Consider the following 13,162-nt stretch of genomic DNA (forward strand, 5'->3'; position numbering starts at 1 on the left):
TGGACCGATCTGACCAGAGACTCTTGTTTGCCAAAGTCTGCGAGCCTTTTCGGTGCTTTCGCCTTGGGGTAAGACTTCCATCTAGCCACTTTGCCATGAAGCCCAGATCCTTTAGAGAGTTGTCCTTCTGGAAGTTTCTCCCTTCTCCGCCCAGGATCTCTGGAGCTCAGCCCTACAGATCATCAACACCTCTATAAGAAGTATTGATGTCACTCTGCTCTTGGAAACGTCCCATGCAGGAGAAAAGGTTCTTGAGCCTCTACTTAAGATGAGCTTCCAAACAATCCGGTCTCTGAGAGGAGAAACATCAAAGATGATCAAAAGAAGCTAAATTATTAGAATCAACGAACATTGATTTAGTGCCATTTGCTCAGGTACTGTACAGGGCCGTTGCGATGGAAATCTAGTGAATATCTCACAGTAAACTTCACAGTAAAAATGCAAAGAACGGTAGTTAAAAAGAGCAGCTCTGAATAATATATGATCAGATTGGTAAAATAAAATAGCCATAAACTTTATTTGCAGTAATTTATCAACACAAATAAAGTCCTCTAACTCTCTACGAGCATGTGAATCTACAAAGGGAGCTGAGCAGCATGTGTGTGTGTGTGTGTGGCTGTGTGTGTGTGATGAGGGGGCTTTGTCTGTGATAACTATCACTGACTGCGTTAGGGCGAAGGTCCGCGGTATCTTACGGCCATCGACACACAGTCTTGCTGTTGAGACTCACCTCGGAGTCACCCTCTCTTCCTCTCCTCCTCTCTCCTTTGCTCCTCTCTCCTCCCACCTCCCTGTAGCCAATTCCCGGGGCGTTCCAATGCAGTCGTGTTTCACATGCAGGGTGTGTCTGGATGGCTGCTGCAGTGTGACCAGCACCCTTCATCCTCCTCCTCCTCCTCCTCCTCCCCTCGAGCCCCTCTCCTCCCTCCTCCACTCTCTCCCTCAGATCCCCTTCTACGCCCTCGAGTCCTTACTTTGCGGACTCCTCCTCACGTCTGCGTCTCCTCCCCTCCTCTCCCAATCCTCGCGTCTCCTCCGTGGCTGCATCTGACTGCACAGTATCCTGTTTGACATGCAGGAGGCTCCCGAGGCCTGGCGCGTCTAAAGGGCAGGGCGCCCAGAGGCAAGGAGACGCGCCCTCACTGACAAACACCATCTACCGCCCCAGACCCCGAGCCCCAGAAACCACAACAGCCGCCACGGCTCCGAGTCCAGGTCGAACCTCATGCATCACAACATTAAAAAAAAAAAAGACTCAAATGCACACCCACACTCCCGGCCTTAGAAGTAACGGCCATAACCTCTGCTTATCTGGAGACGAGGTTTGCTCGTCTGCTCTCAGGTGTTAAATGCCACACCCACGGATCAAAGCCTCTGCTCTGAGACGTGCATTACGTACGGATTGGCCTTCTCCTGCATGGCCGAGAGGAGCAGGAGGAGATTGCTGAGAAATATTGACAAAAACAGGCAAAAAACAAGCAGAGGAAGGATGGAGCCAGAAGACAGAAGTGTGGAGACGTAGCAAGCCTGTGTCAGGTGGAAGCTGTCCGGATGTCTCCCTCCGTCCCTCACTCTATTATTCCGACCCATATTTTTATTCTTTCAAATGCATTTACATGTGCTAAGGTATTTCCCCCGGGAGCGTGACTCCAATTCAGGGGCTAAGATAAGCCATCAAAGTCCGTGACAGAGAGGGCACATGGGTTACTCAACGACAGACTGAGTAGATGACAGTCAGGAGAGCTGCCAAGGCTTGTGCACACACACACACACACACACACACACACACAAGTGCGCGCGCACACACACATGCCGTTGACACAAACAATGCACTGAGCAAGCCGCACCTTTACTTTGCTTTAAAAAGACAGCACTCCTCAGAGTAGAGGATATGGAGATAAAACCAGAGGGTATTGCAGAGCTCTGTCCCAGCACATCAGCGCACACACACACACACATGCACACACACACACACACACACACACACACTTATACAGTACATACGGTTTTGCACGTACAATGGCATTTTCTCCCCAACAACTGCTCTTGTTTAGTATGCACTTCCTTTGGTCTTGAGGAGGAATGATCCTCACTCTAATGAACTAGGGCCTGCCACTTGAATGTAAAACAGGATTTAACCCGTCTTCAATGTCAGAGCCCCTCCCTGGGGCTGCTTCCGACAACACACACACACTCGCAAATTCATGGAGATGCACACAGGCGCAGACACACAAGCAAACCGCCAATGTACACACAGACACACACACATACACACACACACCCGCCCGTAGTCTCTCACGAGGGAAATGCTCTACTCGCTGCTTTTTCTTGATCCTTTTTTTTTTCCAACGACTTGGAATCTTTGTTAAATCCAACACACCCCGAGCGACGTCCTCCTTGGTGCCAGGGGTTGCTCTCACCTGCTCCGCTAAGAAAGGATCAATATCATTGTCTTCTATTGTGTATTCTTTTTTTGTTGTTCGTCAACTCCAGGGATACGAAGGATCGTTAACACTCAGCTGCTTGCAGTGACACAAGACGTTTCGATGCCAGATTTGTCTCGTGCGTTTGTTGTTCTTGGCAGTGTGTTGTGTGTGCGAAATAGTGAAAAGCTGGACATGAATGTCCCAATATCTGCCATCAAAGAATTGAATATCTGTGTGTTGAGAATGACAGAGATCAACGCTGACATTGTATGCAAATGTGGTGTAGAACAGCCCTTTTTAGTTTACAATGTGCCCCGCGGCCACGTGAACTATTTGAATAACACGTGAGACCTTAATTAACCGTAATGCCATTTAATGTTTCTCAATTAATTGGTTTATGTGAATCAGGGAAAGAAACAACAAAGCTTTGATTTGTGCTCCTCTACTGCAATATTTTATTGTTATCGTCATCTGTATCACTGGTTTTTCTTTTTACATTTGTTCATTTTATTTGATGAGTGGGTGGAATATTTACAAAGATGGGAGGATAATGTTAAATTCACAGTGATGGGCAAAGGGTTAGATATTTAATTAAAGAAAAAAACTAAACGTACACACATGGACAAGCATACAACATACACACAAGTTATACTATTTAACACCCGAGTATATGTGCGCTCACACATGTGACAGCGACGGGTGCGAAGTGCATGTCGGAACGATTAGAAATGTTTTCTTCTCTTTTTTTTCTGCCCCATTACCCCAAATCCGACAGTCGACCATAATCTCAATTTGATAGCAAAACAATAAAAACACCTTTTATGTTGTGTCCTGTTTTAGTTTGAAGAGATGGTGTTTAACAAAATAAATGTGTTTTGATGATATCTCATATCAGTTTATTATGACCTTTTTTATTTCTAGCGACCTTAAGTGCTAGAAAAATATTTGATGGTTATTTAGATTTTTATTGTGTTATTTAAATTTAATTTAACAGTGCATTTGCCTGTATTCAAACCAACTTTTTGTCCAAAAAGGGAACATTTTCTAATGCAATATATCACATTTTGGATTTTTTAGACTCAATCGAGTATATTTTAGACAACCCCAAATTACCTGTGACTTTTTCCAGTTCAAATTCTAAAAATTCTAACATTTTAATACATATAGTGGTTTGTTTCTGTTGGCCTGAACATGAATTCCAATGAAAGAGCAATGAACCGGAAATTTAAAGTGATTTCAAATTTGCACTTTTTAATTTTAAACTTTAAACTTTACAGTTTACTAAAATACATTGACATCATCCTCATAATAATTCAGTTTAATTTTATTGACCTGTAACGGTCCCCTTTTTAATGACCCATTTGGTCTGTTTTTTTTTATTTATCTCCTTTTTGTGTGTCCATATATACCCCTCAACTACACTACATATCAGTGACCACTTTTGCATTGTTTTCAACAGGATCACACAGTAAGTGATGAAGTGCTTTGAGTTCATCCCAGAACTAATTTCAGTAAGTGCTTGGTAAGACACAAAAACAAACATTCGGGTCGAGCACCATTCCCCCTCCTAAAAACCTTTTCAGAAATATATTTTTTTAGAGGATAATAAAAATGTGTTTGGATGACATTGTACATCCAATAGAACAATATTATTTTGCCTGTCTAAACTCCATTTTCATGTCCTTCTATTGTATTTTTCTGGTGAAAGGAAAATCAATAAGAACTTTTAAAAACAAAAGACAAGAATATGGCTTTCATACACAAATACAACCGCAGCATCATACAGAAAATACTATAATTAATACTCAGTTAAACAAATTGCTCTCCTATCATCAAACAAGAGCATCCTGTCAGCATTGCATTTTTCCCCTTATATATATAATGGAATGTCCGGGACTACGTCATTCTTATTTTTGTCCCACCAGTGTGCTTTAAGTATGGCTGACTGACAAAGATGTTTTTATCATTAACATTTTGAATCTCAATACAAAAACACCGGAGGGTTTTTTCTTCATTTTTTTGTAAGGGAAACCCCATAATCATTTCCTCACCTGGATCCCAGTGTGAGAGATGATTCGTATAATACTGCAATAATAAAAATTCATATTCCAAAGTCGCCAATGACCATCTCGCACTACAGGATTTCGGGTTAATTGGGTTAATTGGAGTGACATGGAGGAGGATGTAAGCTGAGGGTCTTTATGGTTTTGTCTCTATATACACAATATGGCTTCTCTGAGTGGAAGAGACACAGAAATCTACACAGTCATCTGGAGAAAGACACAGAGCAGAGTTCATTAGCGCTGCAGAAACGGAACGTCTCCAGGGACAACCAGTCAAAAGTTTCCATGTCCCGTTTTCTTTGATGGTCACTGTCACTTGTCCACAACGGGCAGACACAATAATTCCCTCCGGCAGCGACTTGTCACACATTTCAAAACGCAGTTATTCAACTCATTGTCCAATTAGTGACGTCCTCAGAGGCTTTAATGTCCTGCCACTTCCGTCTCTCCTGCCCTTTTCAAAGTCTCACTTTCTGGTCCGTCACTCTGCTCCGTCTTTCATTTTTCCGCCTCCCTCTCCTCCTCCTCCTCCTCCTCCCGCGGGCGCCAGCGAGCCTCAGTCCTCCTCGGAGCCTGCGGCCCCCCTCAGTCCGTTCATACAGAAGGGCAGGCCGGAGGAGAAGGGGCTGTCAGACGGGGAGAAACCGCTGAAGGGCGGCAAGCCGGCCAGCCGCTGTAGGTGGGGGAAGAAGGCCGGCGGGGGTCCCTTGTGGTGGTGGTCCGAGCGTAGCTGCAGGCCGTCGCTGTGTTCCATGCCGTGGTGGTGGGAGGGGGGCAGCTCGGGCGGAGCGTAGCGGATGGTGCTGGGAGCGTAGAGGCTCTGGGGGCCCTGCGGGCCGAGGGCCAGCGGGTGGAAGAGGACCCGCCCCGCCGCGCCGCCTGCGGCCAGTCTCTGGAGCAGCTCAAAGTCAGGCGTGCTACCTGCACCGCCGCCGCCGCTCCGAGGGACCAAGCCCGACGCGACCCGGTCCTCCCGCGGCAACGGGGAGGACACGGACATGGCGGGGGACAGAGCCGGGGAAGGGGGAGTGAACAGCCCCTTCGGGGGGGCGTCGCTGCTGGATGAAGAGTCCGGGATCGGGGTGGTGGGGCTGTCGCCGTTGAGGCTGCTGGAGGGAGTGTGCGCGTGTGAGGGTTGGGGCTGAGTGGCGTGCGGGTGGGGGGCGGAGGTCTGCGTGTGTGACCCCCAACGCCCCCCCCCGGTGGTCAGGGCTTCATGTTCCGTCTTGATGCTGGGGCTGCCAGGCAGGGGGGACTGGGTCACTACGCTTTTCAGCTGCTGGATCACAGCCCGGCCGTTGTGCGCCCTGCTGCCCCTCTCCCCTCGGGTGGGGGTGTCTCCGCCCCTGTTCTGTTTACCTCCTCCAGCTTCTTCCTGTTTCAGTCTTTCGCCGTTTCCCCCCTGCTCCCACTCTGCCTCCTCCTCCTCCTCCTCCTCCTCCTCACCCTCGCTTTCGCTCGCCAGGTCAGAGGAGGCCGACACGCTCTCCTCCGCTTGGCGGAGCTCCTCCAGTCTGCGGCGGGTTTCAGGAGGAGCCCCCTCCGGATCTGACCTCAGCAGGCGCTTCCTCCTGGCCTCTGATTGGACGGCAGCGGCGGTAAACTTCTCTCTGCCTTTAGGGCCGGGGTCACTCTTCCCCACCGAGCTCTTCATCGGGTGCGATCCTAAGGAGGAAGGGTGACTAAGGGTGAGGCACAGAGAGGTGAGTGTCATCAATGGGAAAGTTCTACAGTGCGTGTAGCGCCTCACCTCGGGCCTGGGGGGAACTGTCGGTGGGGGACGAGCTAACTCGGAGTCGCTCTGCTCTTACGTTCTCCGGCAGCTGCAGTATGTCCAGGGGAGTGTCGGGCAACTCTGTTCGACTGGATGGTATTAGAAATAGAGATGGATAGAAAAACATATTTAAAAACGGACAGCGAGGAGGACGGACGTGAAAATGTGAAAGGGAGGAAGAAAACGCTGCACAGACGCAACGAGTGATCAACCGCCGCTTAAAAGCCACTTAAAGCAACAAAGAAACAAAAAAACGCTATTGCCTTTCTGATTTTGAGTGAATACGTAGAGCAGAAACAACATATAATCTGCCTAACAACCACCTCCAATAGCCAAAATGGCCCTTGTACCCCCCCATCTAGCAAATCAACCCAATTCTCTAAACAACTGCCCTTATCACGCGTTACACAAGCACCGACACGCAACTGACAAACAGCGCCCTTTAAGACACACACTCACACACAAAAAACACACACACACACACAGGGCCCCACTCAGCAGCCCACCTATACACTACTATGCTCAGACAGGAGGAGGCTGTTGGAGAACTTAATGAGCTCTTGTAATTACAGCACTAATTAACTAAAACACCATTCAGACCCAAAATTCTGATCAAATCCATTTGTTGTAATTATATAGCTTCAGTCCAATTAGCATTGTAATTCAGCCTAGTCCTTTTGTTTTTGTGTCTGCCGCTGTGCGCACATTTTTATTACGTACGAGCGTGTGCACAATGTGCGCACGGATCTTACAAATGTGTGTCTGCCTCAGTGTCTGGGTGAATATGTGTGTGTATACACGAGGGAAATAAGGGGAACGCATATTTTGCCGAGGTTACTGCGGTTGTTGTGCCTGTTGAGTGAATAAATAAAACCTTAAACAGAGGTAATACTACATTTTAAAAAGGGTCATTTGAACCACAAAAAAAGGTGCAGAGTCTTGGTATTCCATTAATCAAAATCCCCTTACAAGATTATTTAGAGTAATGATATCAAACAGTAAGAATGTCATGTTAAATGCATGTTTGCAAGCAGCTTGACATACTCTGCAGAGGAAGGACGTTTAAATAATTTGAACAAAACAAAAACAGATAGAATAGTTACTAGAAATAAGATCATCATAAGAATACGCATTAAGAAAGCTGAATCTCAACTGAGTTATAACACTAAAAGCCGCTTTTTATAATGGACCAAAACTTGAAATGAAAAGGATTGTGGCAAATTTAATATAATATCATTTTTAAGAGAAAAACGCATAAAATATTTTTTTCCTCAAAAAAATGCAAAATAACTGATATTGTGCTTTGTTTTGATGGCACCATTTGGGGTCAGTTTCCTCTGTGTTTGCAACTGTTGATGAGAGTTAAAATCTTCTAATAATCCCTCTTCATTTCATCAGCCATTCAAAAGATCTCTGTACATCATATGCAACCTGGATATATAAACTCATATCAGCACACAGGCTGTGGTTGTACTGACCTCAGGATGTAATTGACCCAGATGACGTTGCGTTCGTGGGGGGCTTTGTGGTTGATGGAGACGGTGGCGCTGGACTGGATCCACAGGTAGCCTCCTCTCCTCTGGAGCCAACGGTAGTAGCCGGTCACCACCTGGCCTTTCCTCAGCACTGAGAGCCGACGGGTGAGAGACGGGAAGGGAGGACGCCCAACAGCACACAGGAGAGAAGAAGCGCGGGGACGGAGAAAGTCACGGGTTTGGCAGTTCATGATGATGGCAGCAGAGGGCGCCTATCGCACCGACTTCAACTCTCCAGAGGTCAGACACTGTGTAGAGCAAAGGGGCCGTGGCTCAATCACGTATAGTAGACATGCATATGACTCACAATCCTCATGGCTCTGCCGGAGGTTTTCCAGGTCTTCTATATGGATGAAGTGGTAACAGGTGTGTCCGACCACCTCTGCCGGGGTCAGATCCATATACTCCGAAATCCTGAGAAGTCACAACAACAAAAAACACACACTCATTCGTATGCACTCAACGCCGCCACGCCGCTAACCCTCCCACACGCGGACAAGGCCGTACCTGTTCTCACAGTATGTGACCTGCAGGTCCATGTTCACTCGGAAGACAAACATCTGGCTCTCCATGCGGACCTCATTGAGAGTGGAGGGCGGGAGAGTGTGCGCCAGTGCAACCAAACCCATCGGCCGACGGCCCGAGCGCGTGGAGCCCGGCACGAGCGCCGGGCGGCAGCGGATGCGACCGGTCACATGGATCACCTGACAAACAGAAGACAGCGGCGCGGGCTCGTCTCACGGGAAGGACACGTTGTCACAGTGCTAGACCTTAGGGTTACAGAAAGGAACCCAGCTAACGGATGGCAGCCGCACGGCCATTAGAGCAGTAAACTGTGCAGCAGTCCAGCGTGAAATGAGGTCACAGCCGTAAAACACACTGAAAACAACCAACTTGACATAAAACAATGGGACAAGATGCTTCTTTCTTATTTCACTATCCCCCCAAAAAACAAGCAGGATGTTTTCAAACTACGAGTAATTACTGTCTTTGTACCTTGTATCCGGAGGACTTGACATGCAGGCCTCTTTTGGTGAGCGTGGACTTCATGCGGATGAAGTAGCCGCGGTCAGGAGGATCATCAGCTGGAGAATGAGGACTAGACGGAGCTGCGTAGGATTAAAAAAGACGTAAAACTATAAAAAACCATATCCATCCTGCGGAATTCATCATAAATTCAATTATTTCGAGATGTATATTGAGTTGTTCGTATGATTCTCTCAGCTTCGTGCATTGAAATCCCAAACCAGTACCGGGTTCAGGGGTACCAGCCAGGGAGGAGGTGGACGCGGAGCTGGACGCGCTCTCGGGTCCCGTGTGGCATCCGGCCTCGGCCCTCAGATGCGGGCTGATTCCCAGCCGCTCGGCCATCTCCACGTGGTCCGCCGGGTGGATGTAGTCAAACACACTGCTGCCGGTCAGCTCCACCTGAAGAGAAGCGGATACGCTGATCAAAAAAAAAAGAGAAACGAAGCTCAGAGCCCAAATGCCTCCGGACGCCAATACAAATGCCGGTGCAGGCCAAAACACACACACACACACACACACACACAGGGAAGAAAAAAAAAATCAATATACATTATGGCAGGAAAATGAAAGCACTGCTCCGGGTTACAACTCAACAAGGAGTGTAGCGGTTGTAAGACATTCCCACGCACGCACACACGCACATACATACATTTAAGTCCAGTCTCACAGGACCAAGTGACTACAGTATTACACAAATAAAACCGGGGGAGATAAAAATCAATTGTATTTGCTGATTAAAAACAGGTGAACTGCAAGTATCTCCAAAGGTCACATTACTATTCTTCTTATTCCCCGCGTCCCTCCCAGCCCCTTCATTCAGTTACAGTCTATCCCGGCAGGCATAAAGAGCAACGCAACAGCTCATACAGCTCTATATGATCCTATCATCATAATGCATCACAGTCACATCTCTAATCATTTAAAGGTAATAATGGCGCTGCTCTTGCATGGCATCCATAAAAACAGCACAATCGGAGCGGCCGTGATTCCATCTGAAGCTGTGTACATGATTGTGCGAGCGTGCAGGTGTGAGTGTGTGTCTGTGAGAGGGAAAAGTAATGGGGGAGAGTGAGAGAGCGAGTATTCATGCTCACACACATGCGTGCAGTTTCTATTACATCTTTGAATGTGCGTGCGCCTGTGGTTGCGCGCGCCAATACCATTCCATCTGATAAAGCCGTGGCTGCAGCAGCCTCACACCCTTGTCTGTAGGACACAGCCATTTATTACCGGATTAGAGCCATTTACTGCAGGCTTTATGGGAGCTTCAGCAGGGCCTCAAGGACATCACAACCGGGGGAGAGCGGGAACGGGGAAGGTGGGAGCCGGGGGAATGAGGTGGACGATGCAGGACCCGGAGAGGGGTGCAGAGGGAGGAAAGCCCCGAATAGTGAGTGAAGAAGAGCGAAGGGACGCAGGTTCTGAGCCCCAGACATCACTTGAGGGATGTCCTGTTTTTTGGAAATGTGCCACCAAACATAGGATCAAATCCTAGATCGGATAGGCAGCGCATCAAGTGATTTCTCCAAATGCTGGAACAATTTTGTTTTTTTACGGCCAGACTGTACTTTGAAAACGTCTGACATATGTGCTTAAACCAAAACACAAGAGTTCAGACCTCAGAGGCACTGTAATAGCCAGCAGTTTGTGGCCAACAGGTGAATCTTCACTATCTACTACTATTCCACTATCCACAAAATCCTTTTAGCTTTTTCTCTTTTTTTTTTACTCCTGAGCTCCAAAATGTTTCACTGTGTTCACCTGCTGGTGGCAAATAGTGTCTATATGCTGTTTGGTACTGAGCAGGTAGTGGATAGTGTTTATTTTTTTTAGCTTTGACATTGACAAACAGCTGACCCCTGCTGCTGAGAACATTGCTCTGAGAGCGGTGAGAAGAGGTGCAGCTACAGATCTAAACCACGGCACTCTAAAAAAGTCCAGATAAGCAAATTCAAGCAATGATGGGAATACTATTGTTAAAATAGTATCTAGTTAGTTCTAACTAATAACAAAGGTCACCTTGGGTTTTCAGGTTTGGTCATATTAACACTTTGTTTGTTGTTTGTCTATTTATGGATTGTGGTGTTTTTGTATTTTCTTCAGTGGTTGTGTTATTAACCAGTTGTTGATAACTGCCTCTATAAGAAATGCCTTTTCTGTTTTTTACACTTGCTCAAGTAAGAGCAAGTGTAAAAAACAGTGTCTTTGAAAATAAGAAAAGACAAATAAACTATTGATCTGGAGCCTAATAGTCTTCGGACCTCCGTTGTAATCATTTTGTCTTGCACCCCGGTGTCTTTGCCTCGGTGTGCATGAACTTGCTCCCTCTTCGTTAATGTTAATGGCCAAAAAAAAATCATCCTGTCTGTTAAAAGGGTAACATCACCCTTCCAGAGTATTTCATTATTCTCTTCATTATGCACTTATAACGTCAGCCGCATGATTACTAAGTGCTGTGTTTTTCTGCCGCATTTCTTATATTTCTGACATCAAAGCTGACACGTTCATTAATGTTTAAAAATGAGGAGTTTGCATCTACGTATTAAGATGTAATAAGTGTTCACATGCTTAAAGCATATGTATTACATATGTATTATGTCAATCTGTGGTCAAGGCGTTTTTTATGAATAGAGATTTTACTGCAAAAGGAATTCTTGTCATTGTTTAAACAACAAAATTTTCCTCTGCTCAGAACACTGGACCAGCCCTGTAGTATTGGAAAACATGGTGGAGAGACAAACAGGTCCTTACGGGCTTTAACGGGCTTAAGACCTATCCGAATTATATCACTCCATCACAGGCAGGAGGGAGGGATTGAAAACAGATCAGAGAGAAATGAGAAGATGAGAAAGAGACGGAGCAATTGGGAAGATGAGTCAGGCTCAGACATGAAAACAGGTAGAGAATGTGGCGCTAAGGGAAGACGTGAGGAGAGACCGAGATCATTCAAATCTCTCCGAGTGTGTGCGTGTGTTTGTGTGTTTGTGCGTACGCGAGCACACACAACGCGCCTCTGTGGCCCCGCGTATGTGACTAGACTGTCTGTTTTTGTGTCTCCACGCGTCATTGTGTGTCATTGTTTGTGTGAGTGGTTGTCTGTCGGTGCACCTGCGTGAACCTGAATGCGTGTATGTGTGTGTGTGTGTGTGTGTGTGTGTGCGCAAAGTGCAGACATGCACGTGCATGTATGTATGGAAGTGCGGTGGGGATGAAGGGGGAGGGGGAGGAGGGCAGCAAGCAGGGGAAGGAGAGACATGATATAAATAATAGCAGGGGGCTTTAATATGTATGAGGCATCCGGGCAGTGGTCCACAACACACTCTCAGCCCTCACTGACTGATGGGAGAGGAGAGACGGAGGGAGGGAGGGTCGGGGAGGGAGGGGCGGGGGGTGCGGGGGGCTGCATACTAACCATTCCGGGATCAATTCTCCCCTCCCTTAATCCACCATCCTTCCTCCCTGCTCTTTCCCCCATTTATCCCTTTTCTTTCTTCTCCCAGCCCCTTCTCTTACTTCTCCATCCTTTTCATCTCTCCTCCCTACAATTCTTCATCCGCTCCAGCCTTTGTATCCTCTTCTCCAACTCCACCTATCCATCTCTTTCCTCTTTAGGCCCCTTCGCTCCCCCTCCCCTCTTCTGCTTTGTGGCATTCCCAGGTTTTTATCCATGATGTGGATCCGGGCCCGGAGACCCCTGTGAGATGAAAAATGATACCTGCAGGCACCAGGGGAGCAGGCGGCGGGCTGTGCCCTTGGTCAAGGTGCCTGACCTGGGCTAAGCCGGCTAAGCAACCCCCCGTCAGGGGAGAAGCCCGGGGTGTAAGCCGGGGCAGAGGGGTCAGACAGGGGGGGGGGACAGGAGACGGCAGGGTAGGGGCGTCCCACAGGGGCGACATGCCCTCTAAAACAAACCACCAGTTACACTTTTTCAGTCAGAACATCATTTGTTTGTCTGTCCTTCCTCCCTCCCCTGTGTGCGCTCCCACTCGCCAACAAAGTGTTTTCGTCCTCTCCCTCCAACCTTTGCCTTCTCTTTCTGTTTCTTTTTTTTTTCTGACTCGTCTTATGTGTCTATAAACACACTGTAGCCTCCCTCTCAGGCGTCCACCTAACTCATCTCAACTTCTATCTGCCCATTTTGGCTGTCTCTCTTTTTCATGATAACATGAACACACACACACACACACACCTTCCCGGCCCCCCAGCTCTCATCTCTTCAGGAAGGTAAACGTTGCGTTGTATGTTCAAGGTTTTGAACGTAATCTTCGATCATAAATAATTTCATTAGAATGCCGATGGTTCAGGCCCTGTTTGAGTAGATGTGATGGGTTAGGC

At 47.4% G+C, this 13,162-nt stretch overlaps 1 protein-coding gene across 1 annotated transcript in view; it reads right to left on the minus strand.

Moving 5' to 3' along the window:
* Window positions 1-2,852: 2,852 nt before the first annotated feature.
* npas1 (neuronal PAS domain protein 1) overlaps window positions 2,853-13,162 on the minus strand; it is a 32,963-nt gene continuing 22,653 nt past the window's right edge. The window contains exons 6-12 of the mRNA XM_037466346.2: window positions 9,052-9,226; window positions 8,795-8,907; window positions 8,306-8,502; window positions 8,106-8,212; window positions 7,742-7,889; window positions 6,240-6,352; window positions 2,853-6,154 (exon numbers count right to left, since the gene is read on the minus strand). Coding sequence (XP_037322243.2) covers window positions 5,046-6,154; window positions 6,240-6,352; window positions 7,742-7,889; window positions 8,106-8,212; window positions 8,306-8,502; window positions 8,795-8,907; window positions 9,052-9,226 — 1,962 coding nt within the window. The 3' untranslated portion in view covers window positions 2,853-5,045. The remainder of the gene's footprint in view (window positions 6,155-6,239; window positions 6,353-7,741; window positions 7,890-8,105; window positions 8,213-8,305; window positions 8,503-8,794; window positions 8,908-9,051; window positions 9,227-13,162) is intronic.

Source organism: Pungitius pungitius, chromosome 3 (genome assembly GCF_949316345.1).
Source record: "Pungitius pungitius chromosome 3, fPunPun2.1, whole genome shotgun sequence".
Taxonomy (NCBI): domain Eukaryota; kingdom Metazoa; phylum Chordata; class Actinopteri; order Perciformes; family Gasterosteidae; genus Pungitius; species Pungitius pungitius.